The sequence below is a fragment of the Leucopleurus acutus genome (assembly GCF_964270905.1).
Source record: "Leucopleurus acutus genome assembly, chromosome: 1".
NCBI lineage: Eukaryota > Metazoa > Chordata > Mammalia > Artiodactyla > Delphinidae > Leucopleurus > Leucopleurus acutus.
Genome location: NC_139142.1, coordinates 141,902,837 through 141,917,810, shown reverse-complemented (window position 1 = coordinate 141,917,810; position 14,974 = coordinate 141,902,837). Strand labels below are relative to the sequence as shown.

General features: G+C 49.4%; 1 protein-coding gene across 2 annotated transcripts; it reads right to left on the bottom strand.

The window, feature by feature from the left end:
* Window positions 1–1,353: 1,353 nt before the first annotated feature.
* On the bottom strand, window positions 1,354–14,286 carry TBC1D21 (TBC1 domain family member 21; the record flags this gene model as incomplete). Of its 2 annotated transcripts, XM_082851353.1 has the most annotated exons (11): window positions 1,354–1,386; window positions 1,770–1,853; window positions 2,541–2,657; window positions 3,949–4,049; window positions 4,401–4,497; window positions 5,406–5,506; window positions 5,619–5,729; window positions 6,239–6,333; window positions 7,238–7,341; window positions 7,480–7,587; window positions 14,227–14,286. In XM_082851353.1, 11 exons carry the CDS (start codon window positions 14,284–14,286, stop codon window positions 1,354–1,356), a joined length of 1,011 nt encoding a protein of 336 aa, XP_082707479.1. The 2 variants fall into 2 exon arrangements, with proteins under 2 accessions (XP_082707479.1, XP_082707480.1); XM_082851354.1 differs by lacking the exon at window positions 7,480–7,587.
* Between the last annotated feature and the right edge of the window lie 688 nt (window positions 14,287–14,974).

Here is a 14,974-nt window from a genome sequence, read left to right as displayed (position 1 = left end):
TTAGAGAACTGTATTCCATGCAGGAACCCTTGTTTAAATGAATTGTCTTGGGAACAGAAGCCTAAGGAGAAGCGCAGTATATGAATTCACCCATGTGCCTTCCTGCCCAGCAAACGCTGGCTCTCTAGCCATGCAGAAAAGACCCTGGTGGGGGGAACAGGACCCCATTCTTCCGAGTAACCCCCTCCAGCAGAAACACAGCAGCCAAGAGACTCAGAGTCAGCCAGGGATGGGAGATTGTCACCTGAGGGGAAGGAGACCAGACGCTAACTGGGGACATAGTGCCTTTCCAGTGATGGTCACTGAGAGTGACAGGGCGGGAGCAGGAGAGTGAGAAGGATGGTTGTACCTCACCCCCAAGGGCCAGGTCCACAGCAAAACAGCAGATCCCTCCCCCGCATCCATCAGCCCCCTCTGAAAAAGTGTAGCCACTGGGCAGGGCTCTGCGTGTGTGTGTGTGTGTGTGTGTGTGTGTGTGTGTATACACACTCGCCAAGCAGCTACGGGGATGGGGGCACCTGGCCAGCCCCCTGTCTCTCTGTTGGTTCAGCCCCTTCTGGCCAACCTCGTGTCTGTCCTCAGGGTACCCCTCAGAGCATGGGCAGGCAGAGTGGGGGGCCCGGGGCTGGGGCACAGTCTGGGGAGAGCGGGTGGCAGGCACCGCTGCTCCAGGGAGAGTCTGCACTGCCCAAGTCAGGGAAAAGATGGCATTCTCTGGAGAGATTAAGTCTGCAAAAAAGAGTTTAGTTTGAGGCGGCATCCAGGCTGAGAGATGAAGGTGCAGTTGTGAGGGGGCTTTGAAACCGGGAGAGGAGTCGCTTGCTAGCCAGAGATTTGGGCTGTGACCTTCCACAGTTTGCTGGGGAGGATCTGGAAAAACAATGTCACGTGAGACTGGTACCTTGGGAGTAAGGGGAGCCATGGGGTTGGGCCCTCCTGTCTGGACCAGGGATGGAGCAAGCCTGTTACACACGTCCATTTCTTCCACAGGAGGCAGCCGGCTCTCAAGGTCGGTTATACCCTCAACCATTTGTTTCCTGGTGCAGAACCACTGCAGCCTTGGAAAGCCCTCAGCCGCTGAGGGATGGCTGACCAGCACAATCTCCTCCCAGCGTGTGCCCTCTCTCTAGCCCTCGCAATCTCTCGTCTCGTTAAACGATCCTGTCTCTGCTCTTATGCGCCCCCCCGGGAAACACACTGCTTATCATGAACCGTGACTCCAGGAGGCTGTTGCTGTCACAGCTGTATTACCTACACCCTCACCCGAACGCCCCATCGGACTTGATCCTGACCTCGCGGCTGAAGCACCACCTCATTCTGTCTGTTGAGGGCGTCTGTTCCTCGTGAGTATCCTCAGAGAAAGAAATCCTTTAAAGGCTGAGGAACCTGGGGGAGAGGAAGGTTCCGGCAGGTAGAGGCAGACAGACATTGGTCTGTCGCTCTCATTCTTCGCTTCATTCAGCCAGTGACATTCTCCTGAGCCCCTGGGTGCCCCGCCCTGTGCCCAGATCTGCCGGGATGGACGCAGGGAACGAGGGAAGAGGGCCATGTTCTCGGGAAGCACAGCCTGTCTACTTGGGGAGGCAGGAGTTACACAGGCAAACCTGTGAGAAGTCCATGCAGAGCAAGCCCTGTGGGTTGGTGGCAGAGAGCATAGCACAAGCTGTGTCCCTGAAGTTGAATACACCTGCCATGGGCTGGGCTTGGGAGACGGGGGAGGGCTTCTTGGAGGAGGAAGGGAAGGAGGACAAGTAATCGGGGTAACTTACATCCTTTTGGACGAGCTCCGCGTAGGCTGTGCAGGCAGCAGAGACCAGCTCAGCAACATCAAGGTCTATGAGGTTGTTGCACGCCTGTGCCGGGAGAAGGTGGGGCGGAATCAGGTCTCCCCGGGCACAGGCAGCGACCTGACGCTTCAAGGGGACAAGACCGCTGCTCGCGGCAGTCACTGGGGCCAGCTGATCTCCCCCACCACCAGCTTGGCACACTGCCTGAAATTGTACCAATGGAATTTTCTCTCTTGGGAAGATGGTAAATGCAGTTTTCATTCTGGGCTCTAGGGAGTCCTGGGGTTCCACCGAGCGTCTCATGGGCTTCTAGGATGACTCATTTTATGATTGGGGTGCTCTCTAAGATGTTTTTGACAAAGCCTTCCGCTGCTTTTTAGAATTGTTGGAAAATTCCAGGTCTTTTGTCACAGGAGGACCCTAGGGCCAAAGAGTTCACTGTCAGTCTGTCAAGCCTAAAGCTTAAGAGCTGTTCAGGGCCTCAGTTTCCCCATTTGCTGAACACGGGTGATGATGACGATGAGCGTTATGGCCCCTCTGTGCCAGGCTTGTCATGAGGCTTAAGCAAGCTGGTCTCTAAAAGCACGCAGCACAGTGTTCGGGGTACGTCAGTCTCGTCACTATTCCTGCCCAGGGGCAAAGGTGCCGCTGGAGTCCAGGGCCCCCAACCCAGGGGCCTTCACCAGGGATGGTGTGGGTGTCGGGGGCCTCCAGGAGCCGGTGGGGCCGGGCCGGGCCCGAGGGTGCTCTCACCAGGAGGATGTCGTCGCCCGTCATGCTCTCCTGCAGCACCTGCGTGCGCACCATCTGCAGCATGCTGTAGGCCACCAGCACCTGGAAGTTCCTGCAGGGCTTCCCCGTCAGCAGGACCTGCAGAGGTGGGCAAGCCTCAGCCTGGCCTGTGGCCTGACACTGCAGACGCCTATGGGATGGTGCGGTACCCACCAGCCACGTGGCCCCGTCCATCATGTCTGGGCCTTGCTGCCGACGTGCTCATTCATTCAGTCATTCGTTCATTCAACCTCTGGGGTTCTAGGCATGGTGCTTGCTGTTGGGGGACTCAGGGAAAAAGCCTTCAGGGAATTCACTAGAGAGAGGGAGGGAGGAGGGAGAGAGAATGAGAGAGGGAAGAAGGGAAGGAGGGAGGGAGCAAGACAGAAGGCGGGAGAGGGAGAGAGAGCGAGGGAGAATGCCAAGAATGACTGGGTAACTCTGTAACTTTTTTTTTTTTTTTTTTTTTTTTTGCGGTACGCGGGCCTCTCACTGTTGTGGCCTCTCCCGTTGCGGAGCACAGGCTCCGGACGCGCAGGCTCCGGACGCGCAGGCTCAGCGGCCGTGGCTCACGGGCCCAGCCGCTCCGCGGCATGTGGGATCCTCCCAGACCGGGGCACGAACCCGTGTCCCCTGCATCGGCAGGCAGACTCTCAACCACTGCGCCACCAGGGAAGCCCTCTCTGTAGCATTTGAGTGGAGCTTTGGCAAAGCAACAGTTGATGGAAAGTCAACAATCCAGGGGTGTCACCAAAGGCCTGGCAGTGGTCATGGACTTGAGCATGGAGACCAGCAGGCCAGGAGGGAGGGGTGAGGTGGGGGGAGTTGATTTCTGAGGCACTGAATGTCAGGCTGAGCATTGGGCCGGATCCTGCAGGCAGTGGCAGCCACTGGGCAGGGCAGTGATGGGCGGTGGGCCTGTTCCTGGGGAGGTTCATCTGCTGATGCCCCGGAGACTAGGGTCAAATAACTGCAGGTGCGACCTGTCCTTGGGGGCCCCTCCTTCTCCAGAAGCCAGGGCTCAGAAGAAGTGGGTGCTCAGGTGGAGGGGAAGGCCGAGGAAGAGGTGGCTGGGAAGGTGAGAGCAGAGCGAGGCCCCTTGCACAGGCAGGGTGGCAGGGAAGCTGAACGCAGGCCAGGCTTCCACTGCACAGGCCGCGAGGCCCCTCCTGCCTGCGCTGCCCTGAGAAGGTACAGTGGTGGGATTAGACGAACAGATGGACCAACTGATGCTCTGTCATCTCCCAACAGGGCGGAAGCAGGCTCAGTGGCCCAATAAATCCCAGTGAACTCCATCCAAAGCCAGCAAGCAAGGGAGGCAGGGAAAAGGGCTTCCCTGCCGCCTGCCCTAGGGGTAGGGTCTATCCTCTGCCCCAGAGGAGCGCCTCACCTCCCAGAGCCTCCAGACGTCGTCGAAGGACTTGAAGGCACGTTGAAAGTAGAGGCAGAACCCGGGGAAGAGGGACTGCACGGCCCCCGCACCCTTCCCTTCTGTGGGGAGAGAAGCAGGGTGCCAGCCAGGGGGGCCATGGTCAGGGGAACAGGAGATAAAGCAAAGACAGACAGATGAGGCCAAAAACTGAGCACATAAACACACTGGGAAATACAAAGACCTGGGCTGTCACTTTTCCATCTGCCCTTGGAGACTGTTTGGGGTGGATTTCCAACTGTCCAGATTTCAACCCCATCCAGATGAACCCTCTCTCTGGGGCCCAAAGAAAAGACCAAATGACCTTGCTCCCTCTCACATGATTGGGCGCCACTGCCTAGGACTGGGTCCCGGCCCCCTCCCACGCCTGCTCTGGTTGGAGGACATGTAAGATGGCAGAGGGGCGCACTCACTTAAGTGCTCAGCAAACACGGGGTCCAGGAAGTTGATCACGTTGTTGAGCATGTCGAGGTTCTTGCCCACCCCAATGTTGATGACACAGCTGTGCTCCTGGGAAAGATGGGTGGGAGGGAGGGAACCCCTTGAAAGCATCAAAAGAGTCAGTCTTGCTTCATCAGCTCCCCAATTCTGGAGGCCCTGTGCGTGTCTGGCTCTGGGCCGGGCACGCGTCTCTGTATGAGTCTGAGTGTCAGTGTATGTGTTGGCAAACACACATCATGTCTGTGTCTGGTGTGTGTGTGTGTGTGTGTGTGTGTGTGTGTGTATGGTGGGCAAGTGGAGATGTCTCAGGAGTGGCTCACAATGCAGTGAGACCAGTTATTCCTCCAGACACATGCCATGGGTCTGGACCAATCAGGACAAGGAAAGAGCAGTGTGCACATTGTTGCAGGGATGGAGAGGGGGATGGGGGTAGGTTCTGGGTAGCTTCTCACAGCTCATGAAGAAAGGCTTTCCAGAAGGGGAGTGATGGGGGGCAGCACCTTCAAAAGCCCTCCGCCTCATAGTGTGGGGGGGCCCTGGGGGGCAGATGCAGGTCATGTGAAGGTAAGTGTGGGAGACAAGACTGAAGACAGAGCCTTGAATGCCTGGCTGCGGTTTCTGGATTTTATTCTGGAGGCTGTGGGGAGCCGTGGAGGATTTGCAGGAGCAGAGCCATGTTTTGGGAGGGTAATGCCAGGAGAAAGGTGGGCCTCACTGGGCCTTGCCAAACCTTTCAAGGTTTGACAAGAGCTGGACCCAGAGCATCATTACCCACCTTCTCAGTTCCAATGCTTGCCACCCCCCAACCAGAACACACCCCACCGGGGCTGGCATTGTCTTTCCATGGGAGAAGCTCCTCTGGGACCCAGAGGGCTGCTTCAGGGCTGGAGGAAACGGCTGGGGCTGCCAGTGCCTGCCGAACCTCAAGGGGTCGTTTGAGGAATGGGGGTGGTCCCTAAGCCAGGCTCAGCTCTCACCGTTTTCTGCAGGAAGAACTGGAAAAGCCAGAAGGTCTCATGGTCATGTTCCACCATCAGCTGGAAGAGCATCACCATCTCATGGAAGCCCTGCTGGTACTCTGGGGTGGAGGGGAGCTAGTGAGGAGGGGCAGAGCCTGGGCTTGGACAGGCCCTATCCCAGGAAGGGGTTGAGAAGAGGGGGCTGAAGGGAGACCCAGCCCTCTGGCGCACCTGCCTGGGTGTTGCAGACGTAACTCAGAAGCAGAATCTTCTCCAGCCTCTTCTTATCAATAAGGACATTGCCCAGGGGGTCTTTGTCATAGAGTTTCTGGATGTCGTATGCTAGGTGGGGGGCAAGGGATGGTGAGGCGCCAGATCACCTCCAGCAGAAGGTCCAGGGGTGAGTTTATTCCCCTCATTCCAAGAGGCTAGGACCCAAACATCCTGGGAAGGGGGCCATGAAAAAGGTACATCAGCCCGCCAGGCTTTGCCTCGCACCACAACCTGAGCTGCCTGGGCTTTTTCCCACCTCCAAATCTTTGACCAGGCTGTACCCTTTGCCAGGGATGTCCCACCCCCCCACCAACTATAATTCAATCTAGTTCAAGGCCAAGGGGGGAAGAGATGTAGACAAACAGCAGAAACAACATACACCCAGGGATACACAGTGCTGGGCATCTAGGGGCAGCCAGTAGAGCCAGGCGGACAGACTAACCGAGGTTTAGCTGGCAAAATTCCTGGCACGTGTCAAGGCAGCTCCCAGGAACCAGTGCACAGATGTGACTGAGGTGTTGCAGGGATGACCTCCAACCCTCGCCTCTGCCCAGCACAGCCCACCCTCCTTGGCTCACCGATGTTATTCCGAGTCTCTATGAAGTTCCGGTGCAGGTTTTCCAGAAGGGGCTGAATCTTCTCGTACATCTGGCATAAGGCCTTGTAGTTCTTCCTGTGAGAACGGAACTGAGGCTGAACGAGGCAGCCTTCCCTTCCAGGCCAGTCGGGGTAACCCTGAGCAGTGCCCTCACCCAGGCAGTGCCTGCTACCTGTGCTGCCTCCCCTCTCCCCGCCTCTGCCAGCCCTAACCATCATCTGATGTCTGCCTGGAGTGCAGCGGGGTGACAGGTTTAACCTCTGGCTCTGCAGTCTGACCACTGCACCTGAATCCTGGATTACAACTTAAGTGCTGGGTGTCTGCCACTAGGGTCAAGACTTGGAGATATCACCAGCCCTCTCTAAGCCTCAGTTTCCTTGTCTGTAGAATGGGGCTAACACTAGCACCTATGCCTCAGAATTAGAAGGACTGGATGAAGCAATGTTTTGTGCCCATCATTAGAACGAGCTTAGGTGGTGTCGTGGGTTGAATGGTGACCCCCAAAGATAAGTCCATGCCCTAACCCCTGGAACCTGTGAATATGACCTTATTCGGGAAAAGGGTCTTTGCAGGTGTATTTAACTGAAGGATCTTCAGTTAAATACTGTGTTAAAGTTAAATCTTTAACTGTGAATTTTCTCCACCTCAAGAAGGCTGCACAGGTCTAGGGATGGCTGGGCTGGGCTGAGCTGGGTGGTGTGGGGAGGACAGCTGGGAGGTGCTGGGATCCAGCTCAAGTCAGCAGAGTGAGGACTGGTAAACATGGCCGGGCTGGGGTGCGGGGTCGGGAGTGGGGATGGGGGAAGGTACCGATGCCCCCTGAATGTGGGCCCCGAGTCGGCAGAGCCGTGGGGATTTTGTCTCTTGGAAAGAGAAGTCCATTTGAAGGAAGAAGCCTGAACCTACCAGGCTGGGGTGGGCACCCCCTCCCACCTGCACCGCCAGCCACCCTCCCCTGACAGGATCTGGAACGTTCTACCTCCTTGTGCTGTCCACCATGAGCCGCTCATCCTGGGAACTCTGCCATGAGTAGTAGCCCGTAAGGAATTTCCAGGCTTCCGTCCTCACGAAGGGGTGCAGACCCTGGGGAGGGGTGGAGGTGAGAGGTCGTGGGCCTTCCAGATGCTTGCCAAAAGGGCCCCTCCCAATGCCATGCTTGTCCCCTTGCCTGCCCATGTCCCCCAGTTCCAGGGTGAGGCCAAGGGTAGCTGAGGACCATACCCTTTCCAGGATGTTAACACAAATGAAGTCTCGTGACTTGGCCAAGTGACCGTTCTCGTCAAAGAAGCCATCCCATTCCGTCTTGTCAATGGGTGGTTTTCTCTTCACCTGCCAAGGACAACCACCTCAGCCCTCTGTTAGGAACCTTTGGCTTTTCTTTAAGTGTGATTTTTAAGTGATATACTCTGGATTTTGCAATGTGAATCAAAGTTCACAGCCTCTGACTCCCTTCTGGAAATTTATCCTGAGGAAATTGCTGAAAATATATAGAAAAATGCTGTATGCACAGTCATTTTCATTGCACACTACTTACCAAAATGAAAAATGCAAGCGCTCTCTAACTGTTGTGCAATAAGGGAATAGTTAAGTAAACTATGGTTTATATGCTTAATGGAATATTGTGAGGCATTTAAATTGATGCTTACAAGGAAAGAATAATAATCTGGGAAAATACAAATGTTAACGGACAAAAAGCAGAAAACAAAACTGTGTATTCAATATCTACTCTCTCTGTGTACTATACTCCATACATCTGTTACATATTATAAAAGCTTCACATTATATACTCTTAGAGTGAATTAACCACTATAAAAATCCTGTTAGGGGGCTTCCCTGGTGGCGCAGTGGTTGAGGGTCCGCCTGCCAATGCAAGGGATGTGGGTTCGTGCCCCGGTCTGGGAGGATCCCACATGCCGAGGAGCGGCTGGGCCCGTGGGCCATGGCCGCTGAGCCTGCGCGCATCCGGAGTCTGTGCTCCGCAGCGGGAGAGGCCACAACAGTGAGAGGCCCGCGTACCGCAAAAAAAAAAAAAAAAAAATCCTGTTAGAAAAAAACCCTGAGAAACCCCACCTAAAAACAAAACAGTGATTATCTTTGAGTGATAGGATTATAAGTAATTTTCCCCTTTTTCTTATATTTTCAAACTTTTCTATAATAATATATACTGCTTTGATAATGGAAAAATATAAAACAAGCACTAATTAAACACATCCATGAGCTCCATTTTAGCTTTCCTAAAAGAGTGGAACAATGCATCATAAGGAATGGTTTCTGGTTTACATCAGGGGTGTGTGTGTGTGTGTGTGTGTGTGTGTGTGTGTGTGTGTGTAAAGTGAGTGCAATGCATACAAAGTAATTTAACATGCTCATAAAACAATAATTAGGAGTTGAATTCCTGTTGGAACAGGGGAAGATTCCTAGGAGTCTTGTATTGGAGAGAATATCTTGAAATGCCACATAGCAGACTTGAAAGTGTGCTGATGGACAGAGCTTGGCAGGTGACTAGACATATCTGATGTGTATAACTCCCAACTTCCCATTAATATATACCTGAATGTGCACATGTGTGACTCAAATTTACATTTGCATACGAGTCACCTGAGGATCTTCTTTAAACGCAGATTTTAACTCAGAAGGTTTGGAGTGGGGCCCAAGGTGACACATTTCTAACAAGCTCCCAGGGGATTGCTGAGGCTGGTCCACTGACCACATGTGTAGAAAGGTGTTAGAAGTAAAACAGCCCTGGAAATTAAAAATTAGAACCCACAGGCCCAAATTGGGGATAATTTCCACTAGCTCCATGTTCTATTGGGATGGATTGAGCAATACACTTTAATGACTCATACATGTTCCATATTCTGAACCAAAATAAGACATATGGGCCCTAGAAGGTACAAAAAATCTTGGCCTTCGCCTAACCTTGAGAAGCAGGGTCTGCCCTGATGCCATGTCCCGACTGCATAGGCACTGTCACCTGAGCTGAGCAGAGCCAGGCTTCTGCCCCCCTGACAGCCATCATGATCTCCCAACCTATACTCAGAGACTGCAACACTCAGCAGGAAGCAGAAGGGAACAGGCAGAGCGGGGCTGTGTCCTGGGATCCTTAATTGTAAAAGGGAATGTATGAACTTTAGGAATACATTTCCTTATGAATTTTAGTCAATTGATCAATTTCTACAATAAAGACAGTTGTGATTTTGATGGGGATTGCATTGAACCTATAGATCAATTTGGGAAAATTGATAACGCTATTGAATCTTCTGACCCATGAACACAGTATATTTCTGCATTTATTTAGGTCTTCTTTAATTTCTTTCAGCAATGTTTTGTGGGTTTTGGCATGTAGGTTATTCATGTATTTTGTCAGATTTATCCCTAAATATCTCATTTTGGGGGATGCTACTGTAAAAGTGTTATTTTTAAACTTTCAACTTCCAACTCTTCATTGCTAGTATATACAGATACAGTGGATTTTTATATATTGATCTTGTATCCTACGACCTTGCTAACCTCACTTATTAGTCCTAGTAGCTTTTTTGGTGTATCCATAGGATTTGTTACATAGGCCAATGATCAGCAATCTACAACCCATGGGCCAAATCAGGCCTCTAATCTGTTTTTTTAAATAAAGTTTTATTGGCACACAGCCATGCCCATTCACTCATTTGTTGTCTATGGCTGCTTTCATGCTACAATGGCAGAGTTAAGTAGTTACAACAGAGATGTATGGCACACAAAGACTCAAGTACTTACTATCTTGACCTTTACAGAAAAAGTTTGCTAACCCTGACATAGATGATCATGTTATCTGTGAATAAAGGCAGTTTCACTTCTTCCTTTCCAGGCTGGACGCCTTTTATTTCTTTTTCATGTTTTATGCACTGGCTAGAACTTCAAGGGCAATGTCGAATAAAAGTGGTGAGAGCAGACATCTTTGCTTTGCTCCTAATCTTAGAGGAAAAGCATTCAGGCTTTCATGATTGTGTATGATGTTAACCATAGGCTTTTTGTAGATGCCCTTTATCAGGTTGAGGAAGTTCCCTTCTCTTCCTAATTTGCTGAGAGTTTTTATCAGGGATGGATGTTCTGCATTCACTGAGATGATCGTATGGTTTTTCTTTCTGTAGTTTGCTAAAATGGTAAATTATATTGAATTATTCTGAATGTTAAATCATTCCTTGGATAAACCGCGCTGGTGATGTATTATCCTTTTAATTTTTTAAATTTTAATTAATTTTAATTTAATTTATTTTTTGCTGTGTTGGGTCTTTGTTGCTGAGCGTGGGCTTTCTCTAGTTGTGGCGAGCGGGGGCTACTCTTCGTTGTGGTACGTGGGCTTCTCATTGCGGTGGCTTCTCTTGTTGCGGAGCACGGGCTCTCGAGCACAGGCTCAGTAGTTGTGGCGCACGGGCTTAGTTGCTCTGTGGCATGTGGGATCTTCCGAACCAGGATTCGAACCTGTGTCCCCTGCATTGGAAGGCAGATTCTTATCCACTGTGCCACCAGGGAAGCCCCTGTATTATCCTTTTCAGACATCATTGGCTATTATTTACTACAGTTTTATTTAGGATTTTTGCATCATTGTTCATGAGAGATATTGGTCTATAATTTTGTTTTCTTGTAATGTCTTTGATTTTGGCATCAGGGCCTCATAGAATAAGTAGGGATGTATTCCGGCTTTTCAATTTTTTGGAATAGTTTGTATAGAGTTAGTATTATTTCTTTCTTCAGAATTTGGTATAACTCACCAGTGACGCCATCTAAGCCTGGAGTATTCTTTGTGGAAAGATTATTAACTACAAATTCAATTTTTTATTAGATTGAAGGACAGTGTCAGAAGAAATTGTTTTATTTTTTACTTTTAAAATTAGAGATTTATAGGAATAGGACATTATCCTTTTAATTCACTTTATTATTTTTTATTTTATTTTTTTGGCTGCGCTGCACTGCGTGTTGGATCTTAGGCATGCAGGATCTTAATTCCCCGACCAGGGATCGAACCATGCCCCCTGCAGTGGAAGCGTGGAGTCTTAACCGCTGGACCACGAGGGAAGTCCCTCAAATTTACTTTAAAAAATAAAAACAAACCATACAGGAAACAACAAGGAATCAATAAACGCATAAAGCATAAAAATGATAGAAATCCAAAGAAATCGATTATGGAAGTAAATGCTTAAATTCCCTTATTAGTTGTAAACATTTAAAAAGCACTGATGATAGTCTAAGCACTTTATATTTACCAACCTTCTAATCTTCACAGCCACCTATGAGGTAGGAGAGGTTGTTACACTGTTTTATATATTAGGGAACCAGAGCCCTAGAGGGTTAATTAGTATATTTGAAGTCGTACAGTAAATATCAGAGCTGAGATTTGAACCCTGAGCTGTTTGTTGCAAGAGTCAGGGTGCTTAACCCCAACACCATGCCACCAGGGAGTGTAAAAGACAAGAAATTTCAGTTTGAATAAAAACTATACGCCCTACATACGCTGTTAACAAAAGGTATACCTTAAAATTAAATGCCATGGAAAGATTAAAAAATAAATGATGAACAAAGTTATGAAAAAAGGGTTGGACACAATGAAAGTGGCAAAGTAATCAAAGTACTATGCACAGAACACTATAATAAAAGATATGGCATCAACATAATAAGGCAGAGATAATCGGAAACATCGCAAGAAGGCATCTGCTGAGTGCTCGGACAATTTGCATTACTAAACCTCTACCTGCAACAATTGGCCACCTGCCTACTTTGCCATGGCTGAATTTGTTTATAAAAAGCCACTGACTTCTCCTTCCAGCAAACTCCACTTCTCTCTGCCCAGCCACTTCCCTGAATCTCCCCATACCCGAGCAATCTACGGGCCACCCACCAGAACATTTAAGACATTTGCTAGCAAGCAAAGGACAAGCACAAAAAGCCTGACCACCTGCAGAGGGCTACAGTGGTGTGTGTGTGTAGGAATTTCCACAGGAAGTCCCCTTCCTCTCTTCACCTACATCCACACCTCCTGTCTATGCCTAAGATCCGTCATGCAGTGCAGCGCGGCCAAAAAAATTTTTAAAAAAATAATAAAGTGAATGGAATCTGTATCTGGGGTCCTTCAAAGTAAAGGAGGTGGTCATCTCAATGGCCACTCAAATCCATCTTCATCCTCCTATATTCCTCCATTCCTTGCTCCGCCAACCTATTAACACCCTGCCCACAATCTGGGTACAATGACCTAGTCATCCAGGAGGAGACCCTGGTAGTCCTCCAGGTGCTGGGTACTCTTCAGCTCTGCAGTAGTGCCTTTCCTAGTCCCCTGGGAAGGGTACTGCCAGGTAGGGCAGGTGTGGAAATCTCCTCCCACCTTTGTGGTGTGCCTAAGCAGGTTAAAGCTCTCCACGGGCAAACCTGGGGAAAGCTTGGCCATGCTTCCTCTGGAAAAGGGGTCCAGAAGTGGGAGCCTTAAATGGTTCAGCCTCTCTAACATCTGCTAGCAGCCTTGGCTACAGGCATACATCTTTCTACTCTCCTTTCCCCTCTGCATCACTGGGTTTAAGAATTTTCTCCAGTATTGTTAGTAAAATAAGAAAGCCACTGGAGGATAAGGAAAACTTTCTATGAGGGTTTTTGATGCTGTGTTCCTCTGAATACTCATAGCAACAGAGCCCTCAATAAAGCCTGAGTTCATCTGAGGGACAAGACATACTCCCAACGGTAACCATGTTAGAGATTCTTACTAAGGGGGGAGGGTGTGGCCCAAGGAGGGCAGGCATATTAATAGTAGAAAGCTTGGGGGGGGATGTGTGCAACTTGAAAGTTATCTGGGTGATTATTAGTAACCCAGGCGTGGAGGGTGTATCATCAGTATAGCATAGTTATCTTAAAAGTAGCTTAAAACAACAGTGGTTCTCAAAGTTAGCTGCACGTCAGAGTCACCCAGAGGGCTTGTTAAACCACAGATCGATGGGCCCCATCCCCAGAGTTTCTGGTTCAGAAGATCTGGGGCTCAAGAATCTGCATTTCTTACAAGTCCCCCTTTGATGTTGATGCTGCAGACTCAGGCACCACTCTTGGAGAATCACTGATTTAGAAGATGGACTCCGCACTTGGGGTTTAAATACCAGCTCTGCCACTTACTAGCTGTGGGTCTGTAGGCAAGTTGCTTAGTCCCTAGGCCTCAATTTTCTCATTGTGAAATTTTTCTCAATTTTCTCAAAGTGAAGATAATAGCTTCATCCACCTCATGGAGTTATGATGAGACTGACTATAAGTAATGCATTTAGAACAGTCATTGTACCTAATAAATGCTATATGACAGTTTGTTATTTTATTATTATCCTTCTCTAACTTCAGATAAATGAAGGGAGGTATAAAGAAAATTCAAATCAAGGCCTCGTGATAATCTTCAATAGAGCAATAACATTTAAATCTCCGGGAGAGAGAGGCCTGTTTTTCATTTCTGCTTTTTTATGTATCACTCTCTAAATCACTATGATTAATGAGACTTGAGATTGGTTAAGGTCATTATAATTAGTTACTATGATTTTGAAAAATATACTGTGTAGAAAATTTTATGACTGAGGCTGAATTCAATTGAATAGTGTATCATTAATCGGACATGGAACTGCCTACTAACAAAAGCATTACTGCCACCTGGTGGCAGCATACCAAAATTGTTGGCAAAAGCACCGTGGAAAATTTATCAGCATCTTTAAGACAACTTGCAGACCTAGACTCGTTAAAGTTAGAATGTCACATACGGGGGAAAAGTAACACTGGCTTAGATAGAAGGGTAAAAACGAACCTGTGTTTTTCAGTCCTGTTGTCTGTAATGATGGTGAGACCAAGGTTTAACCTACCCTGCTCCATTTTCGAGGCCAGCTCAGGGCTCTAGTCCTTCCTACCCAACAGGGGAAAATGGTCCTAATGTAAGCCAGAGGTTGGGGAGGGAGGGCCTCAGAGCTGATGAAGAACACCCACCAGGATGAAGGAGGCCGACTGCCTGGCAGAGAGGCTGTTTTCAGGAGAGAGGGTGGTCATGGCCCCTGCTAGCTGTCTTCAAAGCAGCCTCTGACCAGAGCTCACTTGGAGCCCTAAGTGATGCTTTAATTAAGCAGGGGAAGGTGATCTTCCTATGAGTTGCATCCCTAGGAGGAACTGGGCCTATTCTGACCTCCCATACTTGAACAGAGCCAGCCACTGTGTGTCACAAAGCCCCTGGAATCCTCATCACAAAGACCTTGGAACATGGGAGCACTCAGCTTTAGAGGTTAAGACACACCCAAGAACCAAGGGGACTAAACCTCCCAGTCACCCAGGAAAACTATAGCCCTTACAGGATGTGCAGTGGGGGTTGGGATCAGAGGACATCAGGGTGCTGGGCTGGTCAGGGAGGGCTTCCTGGAAGAGGTAAACCAGGAAACCTTTCTCTCTATCTCGGGATCTCCCTCCTCTGGGCTCCCTTCACTTGTTATCCCGCCAGACTAGTACCGAAACCTGGAGAACACCTAGAATGAGAACTTCAGATTTCTTGGGTGCCACTTTCAGAGACTCAGAATCAGAATGTCTGGGCTGGGGACCTGGGGAACTGTATTTTGAAAAACTCCCTGGGTGACTTGGATTAGGTATTTGGATGGTAGCTTCAAGGGGTAGAGATCAGTTTCATTTATCTTTATATCTAGAACGCAAAATACAGTGCCCAAGTGACTGAATGAATAAGTTAATTGAA